The sequence below is a fragment of the Eretmochelys imbricata genome, chromosome 4 (genome assembly GCF_965152235.1).
Source record: "Eretmochelys imbricata isolate rEreImb1 chromosome 4, rEreImb1.hap1, whole genome shotgun sequence".
NCBI classification, from domain to species: Eukaryota; Metazoa; Chordata; order Testudines; family Cheloniidae; genus Eretmochelys; species Eretmochelys imbricata.
In genome coordinates, this window is record NC_135575.1 from 35,779,780 (window position 1) to 35,796,539 (window position 16,760).

The 16,760-nt window shown below is 39.2% G+C and overlaps 1 protein-coding gene across 1 annotated transcript in view; it reads right to left on the reverse strand.

The window, feature by feature from the left end:
- Window positions 1-16,760, reverse strand: part of COL25A1 (collagen type XXV alpha 1 chain) — a 428,953-nt gene that overhangs the window by 141,039 nt on the left and 271,154 nt on the right. Inside the window, exons 6-7 of the mRNA XM_077814764.1 lie at window positions 1,605-1,631; window positions 1,413-1,439 (exon numbers count right to left, since the gene is read on the reverse strand). Of these exons, the coding sequence (XP_077670890.1) occupies window positions 1,413-1,439; window positions 1,605-1,631 (54 nt within the window). The remainder of the gene's footprint in view (window positions 1-1,412; window positions 1,440-1,604; window positions 1,632-16,760) is intronic.

Consider the following 16,760-nt stretch of genomic DNA (forward strand, 5'->3'; position numbering starts at 1 on the left):
ATCCTTCTCCTCAGCTTGTTAGGGCCTTTCTCAACTCTGCCCTTCCATACATCACTCTCTTGTACCTTCCTGAGATTGTTCCTTGCCACTTTTGCTTTCCTAACAATGCCAAGCTTGAATGCCTGTATGCTCATTTCTCCCACCAGCATGTTTCCACTGTCTTCTGTGCAAAACCTCATGCATAGAATACCTCTCCAAAGTAGTATAGAGATGCTAGCCTGCCCTCCTCCAGATCCTTTGTTAAAGATTCACTTTTGCCACGATGCCTTCAGCAAACAGTCTGCTCAAGTAGACAACCAGTGAGGATTTCTGAGATCTATTTTAGCTACTTCTATCTTATAATTAAAAAACAACTTTAAATGATTCACAAACATTAAGTTGTGCATATAATCATTCTAGGTAACAATGTGCTGCTTTCACTATTACTCTTGTCATCCTTCTTCATTCTTGCCTTTAGTTTGTTTCCTTCTCTTGTTTGTCTTAAATTAGATTTTAAGCTATTAGGACTGGGACTGCAGCTTTCTAATGTCAGCACATCACCAAGCATAATGGGGCCTGACTGGGGCTTCTAAGCACTACTGTCGTCACAATAATATGGCCAAGTAAATATGTTATGACTTTAACGATTTCTCACTCACAGTAAAATTAAAATATATTAACTAATTGACAGAAAACGTGCCCTGGCATGAGAAAATGTATAAACATGCAACTGAACTGAGCCTCTGCATCATTAGAACAATATGTTCAAATATTTGTATAATGAAGAACGGATGTAAAGACAATGAACTGGCACTACCAACATAACAATTTGTTCACCATTGTATTCCTGTGATTAAAACAAACACAATACTTAACAACTAAAATAACTCCACAAGGAATGTGTTATGTTTACATCACTAACGCTAAAATTTTCTCTGTTTCTAACTGCTTGGGGGAAAAATGCTATGTTTAAGAGACAATAATATTATTCTATTTGGTACATGTATGTAGGCATAAGAACTAGTCCATGAATGTGCCATGCTTTTATAATTCTCTAAATAATGCCCTCTGCATTATAGGAGTCCATGCAAGACCTGAAAGATGGCTGGGAAAACTGGAAGGTTTACTCTGGCAAACCATACCAACTCTTACACAGCAGAGCACAATCACTGTCAAATGCATTTCCCCCCACTAGCAGCAGTTGTACATTTTCATATATAGTAATGTATGTGTGGCTATTCTTACTCAAATGCTTCCCAGAGACTGTTTGGTTATATTTGCTGTCCTGCAGACGCTTACTACAACATGCAGGGTAAATGCAGCTAATAAGCATGATTAGCTAAGACACTATATTTCATTTAGTTTTGCGCTAAGGACTAATAGCCTACTCAGGGAAGGGGAAGTGCAACATTTTTTTTTTTTAAGATGCTTACCCGAGGGCCCTGATCACCTTGATCTCCCTGCAAAGGGGAAAGATGAGATGATAGTTTTAACACAGCATCTGTGTGCTACCCAACTCTCTTACATAATTTCACATCGTACTGCGTCAATATAAACTATGTGTTCAGTAAATACCAGGAGGGGTTTCCATTTATTTTGTAAGTGTTGACAATATGTGTACTCACCTTCTCACCTTTTGGACCAGGAGGACCCTAAAAAAAATAGAAAAAAAATTGACAAATTATTGATGCTAATGAAGTTCAGTGATCAGTTACAGGGATACAGTAAGAAGCAGGTCTGAATGATCCAGAGATCTATCCCTAATGTTATGATTTCTTACGGTTTTCATTCCATAAGCTGCAGGTATTTTTGGGACAGGTTCTGCAAAGATTTAGTAGCAGGTGTAGTGGGGTTACTCCTGTTGAGTTGTGCACACGGTCTTCAATGGGATTACTCACAATAGTAAAAAACATGAGGGAACTCCTGGCAATAGCAAATGGCAATGGCAAAACTCCCACTGACTTCAACAGAGCCAGGATTTCATCCTGCATCTGGTAATAAGCGTTTTCTAAAACAGTAAAACTTTTTACCAAATATGGCTAATAAATCTGTCATGTATTTTGGCAGCCTTCTTAAATTAGAAAAATAAAGGAAAATTAGATTAGGAATTCTAGGAGCATAGCAAGTCATGTTCAGTCCAGTGGTATACTGTGAGTGGTAGAGAAAAGTGAGCTCTTCTTTATCAGAATTCAGTTTGATATGACTTTTCAGAATGAAGGATAATTATTTTAAAAACACCAGACAAACAAAATGGTGTAGTGGTGATATTAGGGTGGCACTATAGGTTCTTTCATTATTCTCTGTTGTCTGAACAAGTTCCCAACTTCTGTGTTGTGCAACTGTCCAGAATCAACTTTCTAGACCCAGTTCTTAAGCTGTGGTTTGTGGATCACTTGCTGGTAGTCTGCACAGAACTGGCAGATTAAATGGTGCTGTCTCTGCCTACAAGCTTCCAGCTCCTTCTGAAGATGTCCAGGTGTTTCAGTGCAAATAAGAGTATGGTCACTGGTAAAAGCATCTGGAAACAAAGAGGACAAGCCCAGTCTAGTTGTGTTCAAAAGGGGCCATGGCTACAAGAGAAGGAGAGGAAAAAAGCACCACTACCAGAGAGCGGCACCACCCGCAGCATAGTTAAAACTAACTATCTTCCTAGTGCTACTTTTCCATGTAACCAAGCACTATAACTGCCAGAAGGATTTCATAATCATAAATGGCAGGGGAAGTGGTTTGCATGACTTGCAAATGGAAGAAGTGGCCCATGAAACACTGTCTATTAGGATGCTGGCTACAGCGAAAAAAGCTTTGAAAATTCCCGTGCTAGCCGGTTTCTGGTGCATTTTTAAGGGTTCCCCAGCATGAAGGAGAGCCCCTTCTACTACACCTTTTAAAGAGACGCAATGTATGTTAACTTCTGTAGCAGGCCATCTCTTCTGGCTGGTGCAGGGGGGAAGAATCAAGCCCTGGCCTCCTCCTTTCCTTCCCATTTCTCCTTTGGGGCAGCTAGAGGAGTGGAGCCCTTGCACTCAATTGAATACCATGACTGTCATTGTGGCCCTCTCCCCCTTATATCCCCACACAGAGGCTGGACACTGTCCCTCCCTGAAGTTTAAAAAACAAGTTAAAACAGATAAACTTGTGATGAACTTTTGTCTGTGTGCATTCACTTGGTCAGCTTACACACTGAGGTTCACATGACAAACAGTTAAAATTGCATGCAGAATTCTATATTCTGTGTCAGCAACTGACCCCATGAATGCTTGTACTGATGTGACTCAAAGGGATAATAACGCAGCACATTTTCAGCAGGCCTGCTTTAAAACATGTGAATATATATATATATATATATATATATATATATATATATATATCAAGCTTGCAAGCTCTCAGACAAACATATATCAACATTTACCAATAGTTACTGCAGAATAGTGTTTGAGAGTATAGCAGGTGTGTAATAATTGTTGGTCAATACTGACTTTAAAATGGTGACCACTGAACTGAGAATACAATATCGACTGTGGTTACATTCCCTTACCTTAAAAAAAATAATCCTTTAACTGACCCTTGACGACCCACCAATTGTGCACTATAGCTAAGGGCCCAGATTCAGTAACGCTGTATATTACACTCCCTGTGCTAGTGAGGCCTCTGCAACCCAAAGGTATTCAACTCAACTTAAGGAAGGGCAGAGCATTTTACTGCCACTGTACTCTCTTGGAATGCAGTTATTCACAGTCTGGTTTCAACAGAAACTCCACTGGCAGAAACTGCTGAAGGCATGGTACAACTGTTGCAGCTACAGCCCTTCCCGACCAGTGCCACGCACTTGTTGGGCTCACAAGTATGTAATTAGTCCACTATGACACAACTAAGGATGCAGTCAATTTGCACCACCACGACCTTCTTCCCAGGAGACATGCTAGAGCTCTGGGAACATGAATGTGAATCCAGCTTATGATTTTTAATAGAGCTGGTTCTACTATTTGTTTCAAATAACTTATCCAATGATTTTTGCCCTCTTTTCTCATTGTAGATTATCCATGAAAAAACCCTGACTTCTGTGAATTAGTTAATTATTCACAATTGTCTGATGGCTCAAATTGGTTGATGTGAGTATTTGCTTTTTTGCACAATATGGCTAGTTACCCAAGTCACATGGTATTGTTTCTGTTTATTGATTGGACATTTTATAATTTAAAAGCATGCACCTTTCTGCTTACAAATTATCCAAAAGTATTTGTTAATGTTCAACAAATCTACTGTATGAACAAACAAAAATATCTTTTCAAAATGGCCACAAGCGCATTTGTGGTGTAAATACTCTCACAAACACTTGTACTTTTATTCACAATGCTTTTACTTTCTGTGAGCTCTCTTGCAAATAAAAATTAGCTCTTGTAAATACCAGTAAAGGGAATCAGTGGCATTTCATTGTAAGAATATTCAAGTAATATTTTATGGCTGTATTCACCCAGCTCTAATTTTTGAGAATACCATTTCCATTGTTTTGGGAACTTTAAGAAAGAAATCTCCAACCCTCAGCCTTTGACATCTTCTTTCCATTTGTGTGGAGAAATTCTCCCAAGGTTGTACTGCAGGTTTTATTGATGTGTGTGTTTTCGGGAGAGGGAGGAAAGGCTGTACAGATTTGGTCTGAGGCAAAGAGATGTTTGTGGAGGTGGGGTGAGAGTTGGGGACTGGTTTGTTTAAAGGAGGGCAAGTGTTGCAGGGGGTTTGTTTTTCCCAAAAACTCTATTCTTTCTTCTTAAGAGCATAGAAACAAAGAACTGAGTGAGTTAAAAAAATGCTAATTTCGAAGGCTGCAACAGAGACATCTTGCCCTTTTTCCAAAGGAGCTTTCTGTGCTTTCATCTGTGAGATGGCAGAGATCAGGCCTCTAACTGCTGCACAAATGTGAAAGCATTTTGTGTCTGTTATGTGAAACGTCTGAGGTCAGAACATTTCTGAAATAACTTTACTATGTTTTCACTGGAAACAGAGGCTCTTTTCTCAAAGAGTAATTATCTACTGCAGACTGCCATACATTTTCAAATACAGTTTATAGCCTCTTTGGCATAAGCAAGGCCTCGTAAATCACAAACACATGCAAAATTTGCATTCATAATTAGGTGATAAATACTGCTCTTTTTAAAACAGGGTATTCCAAAGCAGACTGAAAGGCGTCCAGGCACCTGCCAACTGAGAACAAAGCTGAAGTAAGGGTCAACTATATTTTACAGCTGTTGCTGCCCCTGAGTACAGACACAAGCTACATTTATACATTCAGGATTAATGGCAGGTGCTTCTTTCTTGCTGTCTTGACTGCAGCCACATTTCCATTCCTTTGTCACATCCTTGTTATTATAAATGGGTATACAAGGAGTGGAAGGCCAGGGCAATGTGAGAATGGACAGCATAAGGCCTAATCTTGTAGTCTGCATTCAGACAAGATTCCCACTGAAGTTTATGAGAGAATTATCTGAGTAAGGTCTGCAGGATTTAGCCCATAGGAAGTATTTCATGGCACATTATCTAAAAGGTGCTAATTTTTTTACTTTACTCTACCGTGACAGCTATTTCCCACCTGTAAAAGTGTTCTGATGATCATAGTAGCAACGTCTTCTCAACAGCCAGTATTTAAATCAAACAATTTAAAAAATATATTTGATTGTGCATTCTGTTATCCTCCAAGCTAGTCCAACTTTTCTTTAAAAGTATAAATACAGCCACAATCTTCCGTTCATTATAGACCCCAACTTTAATCTGCATAACATGTCTCTGCATTAAGAACTAGTATACTGTATATTCAACAAAGAAGTCTCCCAACTTTACTCTATGGTCTGTCTCTACATATGATCTGTTTCTATACAAATAGTTAAACAGGACATGAAATAATGAGTGAGGCTCAATAATTTAATAGGGAAGATGTAGAGTGTATAATGTAGTGTGACACCTGACAGATCAAGGATACCCAAGAAGAGGCGGTTTAAAGATATAGCAATATGCCCAGATTACACATAGAAGGCCAGATTCACAGCTGTGGACCCCAAGGTGTGGGTCCCTGGTGACAGTAAGTTCATTCCACTCGGAGCAGTAATGCACATGTGCAAGTTACCAGCAGTCTCCGGAGGCCAGAGGTGATTGGCACAGGCCATGAACTGTGTTCAGTAGCCTGTGATGATACAAGGTCAACACAGGCAGTGCATCCACCAGTGGGGCTTCTAGGGAACCCCAAGTGTAAAACAAAGCTGTTCTCCCCTAGTAGAACCACTGTGGAAGGGGCTGATAATACTTTTTTCTCCCTTCTCTTTTCTACCCCTCAGCTAGCTTCCTCTGTGAGCCCCAGCAGAGGTACCAACTTTCTAATGTGCCGGGGTGTGCTTGACCCCTGCTGTGCCCCAGGTCCCACCCCCACTCCACCCCTTCCCCCAAGGTCCCACTCCCACCCTGCCTCTTCCTGCCCCATTCCACCCCCTCCCCCCGAGTGCACCCCACCCTCACTCCTCCTCCCAGCGCCTCTTGCATGCCGTGGAACAGCTGATCGCAGAAGGTGGGAGGCGCCGGCTGGGAGGGAGAAGAGCTGATCAGGTGGGCTAGCGGTGGGTGCTCAGCACCCACCATTTTTTCCCCATAGGTGCTCCAGCTCTGGAGCACCCATGGAGTCAGTGCCTAAGGGCCCAAGGAGATCCCTGCACACGTAGGACGGAATCTGGCTTGCAGGATTAAAAATATCTACGAATTAAGATTTCATTTTTAATTTTGGACAAAATAACCCCACAATGATTTTGTCACCAAATTACAATGCATACTGGGGCCTAAGGAACGTTTAGAGGTCAACTGTGGTCTTCTGGAGGGTGCCCAGGATGAAACAGAATTAAAGAACTGACTACAAACAAGAGACAGCATCAATGCAATTGCAGAAATGCAACTGATTAGCCAACTAAGAACAAGACACTTTTTAAAAATTGTAATATGCAGGTTAGATTAGCCCAAGCCAAGTCTTACAGTAAACACACAAACCCAGAACATAACCCAAAGTTGTTCCTTAACCTGGAAGAGTTATCAGGCAGCTTCTCATTATTGATAAACTGGCATTAAATCATATTTTCAGAATTATATAAAAACATAACATTAACCTAGAATTTTTTGCTGTTTGTTTTTTGAGGATTTTATTTCAGTGATGGAAGGTAGTTTCTGTAGGTGAGGAAGAGCCATTTCACTATGAAAGTATTGATACTTCTTCCTTCACAATTTTGCTCAGAACTATCAACTGTCCCGAATTACAAGAGATTTCCTTGACTTTGAAACTAAAATTTACATAAAACTCACAGAAACCCAGCAATTATTGTAAAATACTATAGGATTGGATATGCTGAATTATGAAATGTGATGTTATAGAAAGTATTAAGAAAAGAGTTACAAAATCATTTTAAGCTTCCTGCCCTATTATTTTTCTCGTTTCCCTTATGAGTCCAGGAATGTTAAGCAGCATGGTTTTGGACTTCATTAAATTTGGCCATGTTTGCAGACAAAGGGCTGTGCTAGCTGGCACACAATGCCAACATCTCACCTTGGATCAAATTTACTAATGCTCTCCAAAATTTCCAGTGCATTTGTAGAGCTTCTTCTTCTTCTTAACCAATGCTGCCTCCATCCCCTTTCTTGGACATGTTTCATTCTCCCCTCTGGGATTCTCATAGCTTCTCTTGGATCATAAACAATGTTGTAACAAATTTTGCTTAACTCTCTCCCTCTGCACTGCAGTTTCTTTTTGTGACATCTTTCTTCCAGTACAGAAGAAAAGAAGTCTTCAGATTTGACAGTATAATTTGTACCTGACTTAATAATCAAGAAACACTATGAAAGCGTGCAAAAAGTAAGATGTAAAATCATTGTACATAACGTATCTTAGATAAACAATTCAGTCTTGTAATTTACTTGTTGATGTCAATGTTAACCTTAACCTGACATTTATTTACACCACCGTATCCAGAACGCAGTGATATACACTGCTATGCAAATCACACAGGTTCTTAAACTGCAGGTTAGAAAATATGATCTATCCAAGAGGTACCAGGAAAGTGAAGACTTACATTATAATAGCACTGATTTACACATGTATATTCACTTCTCATGCAGTGTTGGGGTTGAGATCAGGATTTGCAGCCTTACAATACTGCCCCGGAAGCTCTCAGAGAACTACAGTGGCCAGTGGTTCACCACAGAACTCTTCCACAGTGCTTCCAGCCACCCCAGTAGTCAGGAACCAAGCCAGAGTACGAAGCTCAGATTCCCAGCATGTTAGCGCATTGTGCTATTGTTATATGTCCTTTGAACACATTATCCTTTATCTTGCATGCGTTTTCTTTGGTTAATCAATACAGCTGTTTTCCTTTTCGCCACATGCTTTTCTTTGAAAAATCACAAACCTTAGTGCAAATAATACTTAAAATAAAATAACTGAAAGAATATGCCTAAGTGTCCACTGCCTGGGTTTTATAGACAAAGGGTCAAATTTACCTCTAGCATAAGTGAATGCAGCTCCATTTACTTCAGTAGTATTGAGCCTGCCTATACTAGCAATGCATTTGGCCTAATTTCTCTTCTTAGCAGTCCAACAATATAAACAATCAGTCAAGCATAATGACATTCTCAATCAAATTGTTCAGTCTCTTCTGAACCAGAGCTAGATGAGTACCTGCAGGTTACTCCTAGACCTGCTGTGCTAGCATGACACCATGACCAAGAATATAATGGCAGAGAAATGAGGTGCATTAGCAGAACCAGAATACTGAGGTAATTCTCTCATCCAGAATAGTCAGACAGTTCCTGGATGCCATTTGTTGGCTAATACAATATAATGAATGTACTTCCCAGATCAAAAAATTTGAGCCATCACCTCATTGGTCACAATGTGTTTCCCTATGCTCATACTTTGCACCTCTGCATAAGCATGAATTTACTGATACTCTTATGTATTCATGCAAATTTTGAGCACTTATGAGGAGGGATACAGTGAATTCATAAAGCCATATAAAAGATTATTGTGATAAAATGAAGATATATCTGTATTGTTAAAATTATGACAACTATCGAGTAATTAATTAGTGATGGACAAACCATAGAAGGATTAGTATTTATAGGCCAGTTCAGGTAAGCACCCAAAACTTTGTACTGCTTAAACATATGAATCTAGTACATAAGAATATAAGAACAGCCATACTGGGTCAGACTAAAGGTCCATCTAGCCCCGTATCCTATCTTCTGATAGTGGCCAATGCCAGATGCTTCAGAAGGAATGAACAGAATAAGTAATCACCAAATATTGGCAAAAAGTGCTGACTGAGTCCTTTAGACTGAAGTCATCCATGTATCCACAGAAAAAGTGCAGCATGGGTGAAGGATGTCCACACTGACCCACCAACATGTCTCAACCTTGACCTGGAGGGAATACCTCACATCAGGAAGAAATCTCGGCCTCAACGGCCATTTCACTCCTTGGCATCCTGCTGAGACTGCCATCCATGTTGGTTTTTATTCTGGGGATGTGGAGAACTGTTCCTTGGGAAATGGAATGAAACCACCCAAATTACACAGGCAGCTGAAAAGCTGTTTGGTGATAACTTTCAATAACAACCTATCTGAGTCATAACTTATCTTTAGAGACTGGCCATTCAGAGACTGAAGCAGCACAGTTGTTAATTTCCTTTTCCCTTCCTCAAACTCATTTTGGTATCCCCTATTCGGTCCATTCTTCCCCTGCTCTGGGGATGCAGTCCTATTCAATCTCTATTCTGGAAGATGTCAAGTGGTGCTCTTTTCTTCTTCCTGCCATGTTCTCTCTCAACTGGGATTATATGTGTGTACCCATGCCAGAATTTCAATGTAATACTATATTTCTCACACTAGTGTTCACTCTGCATCTCTGTGTTCATAAGTAACGAGGCAGAGCATAATCAGTTATGTCACACCTCAAGCATGGAAGGGGGAAAATGCTTTCTAACGCCCCTTAACACTAATAGAAAGTATTTGTTGGAAGTCACGGGCACTTGATAGGATTCAATAGCAAGAGAAAGTGCAGTTGACTCTGGCATTGTACTTTGGTTAATAAATATTCACTGCAGTCAACAGAGATTATTGAAATTCAGGTAGCAGAACAATAAATCAATCAGCTGCATGAACAAAAAAAGGAGGAAGAAGAAAGGAATAAAAGGCTACCTTAGAATTTACAATAAAAAGGAACTAGAGACTGGACAAAGAATTATAAAAGCACCTTTCCACCGAAAAATTGTGTTTATTATGGTGTCAAACTCTGTTACGCTGGAAAAGTGAGTTACAGCTATAAACAGATTTATAATTTCAGATTTCACACACCTTTCATTGTATGCTAAAGATTAAAGTGGCCATGAAACAAAACAAGAAAAGAAGGAAAAATAAATAGAACTGCTAGATCTTCCAGTCAGCCGCCCGTATTAGGACTACCAATGATATTGTAAAAGTCTGTATTTTTTGTGGACACTTCTGTGAGGATATCTTTACTACTAAGCTATTTTTCTCAAAAGATATGATGTTCATTTGAGCCCAGGCCTAAGAGGGCTCACTAGGTACTGGCTCTGATCACAAAGCTCTGCCTCATGGAAGCAATTAATGTGGTCTAGAACTGAAAGAACACTTGGAAGAGAAAAAAACCTTAAAAGGAAGACTGATATAGTCCAGTGAAATGCAGGGCTTATAAAACTACATAGATCAGAGAAGCATATTCTGGATTTCTTTCCTAGCACAATACAAATTAAACAGCAAAATTATACCTCCTGCCAATCAAAGCCATAAACCCTTTTTTTCCAAGGTCTTTTGAGATATAAACATACCGTTAAACCTTTTTTATAATTTTTATTTATTTTACATTTCCCTTTGCAGATTTTTCTGAACTGGCATGTTCTTCCATTTACTTCTAAAAGTACAATATGAAAATGGCTCTTTGATGAGGCCTAGGAAATCTTTATATCATTTTAGGTAACTGTAGTTCACAATGTGATGTTTTATTCATGTTAGCTTAAACTTGAAAAGCAGCTCTTTTAAGGCAAAGGTTGTTGTGGTTTGTCCAATTACGCAGTGGTCTGGTGAATAACCCAGTGCCTTGTGAAAGACTTACTTCAGGGGGTTATTTTAAGCGTCTTTTTCTTTTGGATCACAGCCTCTAACACCTTGAAGAAAATTACTTCTCCATGCAAGAGAGGTTCAGAGTTCAGTTGTGCAAAATATTTTGGACACAACTCTTTTTTGATGAAAAATGCATATTTGGGTACATTGAAATATTTGCAAATCCATGTTCAATTTGTCTACTGCTTCAGCTGGGAAAAAAATTCTGAAAAAGTCAAAACAGTTTTTCAGTGTGAAATGACTCTTCATTTAGAATTTTTCTTCCATTTTATTTTTTAAAAAGTTAAAAAACTAAAATTAAACTTTTGCTCAACCCAAAATGACATTTTTTCAACTTTTAATTAAAATTTTTTGTTTCCAGTTGATCCAATGCCAATTCTGGCTATGTTTACATTGCAGCTAGGAAGGTGTTTCCCAGCACAGGGAGACAGAAACACACTAGCTCTGCACTAGAAATAGCAGTGTGACCATGGTGACATGGGCAAAGGCACGGGCCACCCATCCAAGTACAATCACACCTGACCCCTGGGTATGTACTCAGGTGGCTGGTCTAAGCCACCTCAGCCACTCTTCTATTTTTAGCACACTAGCTCAAACAGAGCTACCCACCCATACTGGCCACCCATACTGGGAAGCACATTTCTAGCTGCAGTGTAGACATACCCTGAGACTAATGTGAACTTGTCACTATTAGTAGCCAGTTCAAGAGCAGCACTGCTGCTTACTGACATCTGTCTTTCAAGTACTGACATCCGTCTTTCAAGCTTTCTTCCCACTTTTGGGGCTCAGTGAAATCTCTCTACTTTCGTCTTTCGGGGAAAAGCATTTAATTATATCCCAAGCAGAGCTTCCTGCAACCAGGAATGGAGAAGAGCAGAACTAAAGTAAATGGTGGATTCTTAGTAACGTGAAGTCTTTAAATCTTGATTTGAGAACTTCAGTAACTCAGCGAGAGGTTATGAGTCTATTACAGGAGTGGGTGGGTGAGGTTCCGTGGCCTGCAATGTGCAGGACATCAGACTCCATGATAACAACGGTCCCTTCTGGCCTTAAAGTCTAAGAGTCTATGAGCACAAGACTCCTGCAGACCACTAGGGACCTTCCATAGGTGATGGGCAGTACAGAAAACTCTAAAATAAGTTGCTAAAAATAAAACTATGAAGCATCTGATTAGTGATGAGGTTCATCTGTCACTAACTAAGCGCTGAGAACTGGCCAAGATTAAAATGTCAATATTTACCAACATCTTCACAGCACAGTATCTACTGAAATAACTACATACTAATCGACGGTATGTCGACTTGCTAATTGCAACCACTGCACATTTTGTTCAGATTTGAATGACATTTTTCAAGACTGTTTGGTTTTCCACAACCTGAAAACAAGATTTAGTTACTGAAAATACTAAAAACAATGTCTCATGATATCTGCTATTAAATGTCGGGTGCCTCTTTTGTAGAATTTTGGGCCCAGTTCAGCTCTCAGTTACATAGGTGTAAATCCAAATGACATCAATAAAAGTTGCACTTACATAACTGAGCAGAATTGTGAACATGGTGTTAAAAAGAACCGTGAAGGCAATTTGTTGTACAGCCACATTAGCATTTGGCTTTTAATTAAGCATTTAAAAATCTGGGGGCCAAATTCTCCTCTCAGTTTCACCAAGGCAAATCCAGAGTAACTCTATTTACTTCAGTGGAATTACTCTGGATTTATCTTGGCATCAATGAGAGCAATATTTCAACCTATGCTTGTACTGTATTTTTTTCTTCCAAATTTTACTATAAACTGCATTACAACACACATTCATTCTTTCAAGGAAGCAGAAAACCAAAGAAAGATTTAGATTTCCTTTTAGAAATGTCTACAAATACAACCATAAAATGCAATTGTAAAAGAGGTGGCAGGTTATATTATATAAATCATGACTGGTTAGAAGGGCAATAGCAGTAAAATATTAATATGAAGCCATAGCTGTGTAAAATATTGCCCAAGGGATAGAAGAGTTTCTGAGATTGTAATATAATCTCAATACCCTAGGAGTGAAGGAATTATTTCACAGTCTAGGTAACTTTTTAATCCTTAGGGTATGCTAAAGCTTGGGAAAATAACACGCAAAAATGTTGGAGTGAAATTTTGCACCATTGAAATTGCTTTTTAAATTTTCCTGTGGGACTTTATGTTTCCTCCGTTTCCATGCTACCTTGCACATCCTGTAAGTCCTCAAATAGTTTCTCTGTCCGCCAATGTTGTTGCAACCTCAGACATTGTGTAAACAAATCATAACATCTTTTTAAAACAAAGTACATTATGGCTGTTTATCAACTGTGCGTAATAAGAACTGTAGAACTTTCCATAACCTAAATCCATCTGAGGCAAATTACAGTCCAGCAGAACACTACAAGATATCTAAACATCCTATCTGAGTCGTGACAAGATAGGCAAAGTCTGGAATTCCTGGGTTTCTATTTCTGGCTCTGACATGGATCCGTCAACCCTTGCTCACACAAGTAAGTCAGCTGAAGTCAATGAGACTACACATATAGTAAAGCCTACTAGTGTGAGTGATGGTTGAAGGATCAGTCCCTTAACGTCTCTGCATCAGTTTCCCCATCCGCAATAGGAGATAATAAAGGCATACTTTATAGAAGTATTCTGCGAATTAGTTAATATTTATAGTGTGCTTTGAAGATGAAACACCCTATAAATGCTACACATTATTGTACATCAGTTATACATATCTACACATATTTAGACTAATGTATATATAAACATGAGGTGACTAGAGAGATTTTTTGTAACCTCTGAGGCTTGCAACATTTTTTAAAAAGGAAGCAATTTAAAACAACATAAAATTTATTAAAAACAAAACTAAAAATTTTCCTAAGAGTAATATTTTTGTCTGCAAAACTCAGACCATCTTCAGGGGAAATTACACACATATGTATGTGTATATATAAACGAATACTTATTCTTTTGGCAAATGATCACTAGCAGACGTACTGAACAATGCAATTGTATTATATTTCTTCAAAAATATGTGATTCTTTTAAATGTTCCCCAGCAGCTCATGATGCTTAACATTCCTTATGACTGCCAGTGTTTGAGATTATCCAAGAGCCTCTATTATATAGCAGGGCATCCAAATTGTGTTCCATGGGCAGAATGTGGCCCGTGGAGTTCTGAATTATGGCCTGCTATACACAATGGTGACCTGTAGAGATTACAGGTTGCAGCATGCCATGCTTCATCTTGATGCAAACAGGCAAATTACTGAAACTGCAGAGACATTTTGACCTGTCCTTATGAATGGAATTACAGTATTTCCTACCACACTGAGTTCTTTTTGCATCATGTTATCCTCATGTAAATGTGACCCATATGCATATAAGCAGAATAATGCATCACCAGAGCTATGCATGCCAGCTCCTCATCAAATACACATAATGTATTAAATTCCTGAAAGAGAGGGTATGATAACAGTATTGTTATAATACCAAAATATTAGTGTAAGTCTTAAACATTTTGGGGCCTCCTCCTGCAAATGCTTATGCATGTAAGTTTACTCACGTGCACAAGTCATTGTAAAGTGGGCCCTTACTGAAAATTTAGGGTAAAACCAGGACCCACTGAAGTCACTGGCAAAACTCTCACTGACTTCAGTGAAGTCCGGATTTTTCCCATGGTATGCATTACTAATCCAGCCCCTACACACACAACTAATCTTTACACTTGTAAGTAGTCCTGCTGAACTCAACTGCACTACTCAGACTCATAGAGTTTAAGATCATAAGGGACCATTAGATCATCTAGTTTGACTTTCTGCATATCACAGACCCTTAAATTTCACCCAGTTATTTCTGTATTGAGCGCAATAACTTGTGTTGGCTAAAGTATATCTTTCAGAAAGGCATCCAGTCTTGATTTGAAGACATGAATAGATGGATAATCCACCACTTCCCCTTGGTAGCTTGTTCCAAAGGTTAATCACCCTCACTGTTAAAAATGTGTCCCTAATTTCCAATTTGAATTTGTCTGGCTTCAGCTTCTAGCCATTGATTCTTGTTAAACCCTTCTCTGCTAGATTAAAGAATCTTTAGTATCTGGTATTTTCTCCACATTAAGCTACTTATACACTGTAATCAAGTCATCTTTCAATCCTCTTTTTGATAAACTAAATAGATTGCGCTCTTAAATCTCTCACTGTAAGGCATTTTCTCCAGCCCTCAAATAATTTCTGTGGCTTTTTCTTTTCAACATACTTTTAAAAGTGTGGACACCAGAACTGTATCCAGTATGCGTCATACCAATTACTAGAGCTAAAATCACCTCTCTACTCCTACTTACTGCTCCCCGTTTATATGTCCAAGGAATGCATCAGCCCTTTCTGCCACTGCATCACACTGAGAGCTCATGTTCAGTTGCTCATCCATGATGACACCTAAATCCTTTTCAGAGTCCTGCTTTCCGATATAGTCCCCCAGCATTCCTTGGGTCTGGCCAGCATTCCTTGTTCCTAGATGTATAACTTTGCATTTGGCTATATTAAAACATATTTTGTTGGACTGGATCCAACTTATGACTGTCCTGTCCTCATTGTTGTATACCATTTTGCCAATCTGTCTCATATACAAATTTTATCATCAGTAATTTAAAATTTATTTTCAGCTCATTCATGAAAATGCTGAATAGTGTAGGGCTTACTTCCCAAGTAGAAACACATCATTTGATGAGGATTCCCCAATGGTAAGACCCTTCATTTTCAGTTTTTACTGATTTTTACTGAAAAATTCCCAGGTTTTACAAAAACTTCATTTTCTAGTGATTTTTGCCCAAATTTTGGACCATGCAAGTACATGAAAATACCATTATGTTAAAAAAATCCAATAGATTACATTAGGTAGATGTGTTTATGTTAATAATAAACTAGTCTAAGTGTCAATGCCAGGCTGTCAAAGTAAGGCAATGTAGTGGAAGACATACATACATACGTATGTACATACTATTAATGTACAGTTCATGAAATAAACCACAGCATTAAACTGCTTTTACTTCAATGGTCCCCAAACTGTGTGGCATGGAGGAATGTCGGGGGGGGGGGTGCAGTGGAGCCCAAGCCAGCCCCCATGGGGGTTGGGGAGGGAGTGCCACCCAGCCCCACTCTGTCCTCAGCTCCGCTCTGGCCCTGCTGCAGCTGTGGCCCTGGCCCCACTCCTAAATAGATTGTTGATGCATTTATCTTTATCAACCAAATGTGTAATCTCCATCAAATAATTAAATTAAGGTTTGTTTTACAAGACCTATTTTTCACAAAAACATGCGGACTAGCATTAATTATATTCCAATTCTTTATTAATTGGTAAATGGTGAATTCTCTGTAACGCGACGTCTTTAAACCATGGTTTGAGGACTTCTGTAACTCAGCCAGAGGTTATGGGCCTGTTACCAGGGTGGGTGGGTGGCTGAGGTTCTGTGGCCTGCAATGTACAGGTATGCGGCTGCGTAGGGCCCCTTAATAGCTAGGGACGGCCCTGCTTAAAGTCTATGAGTCTGATTGAATCCCATGTGAGCTTTTCTATTATTTTGCCAGGGACTGATGTCAGGCTAACCAGCCTATAGTT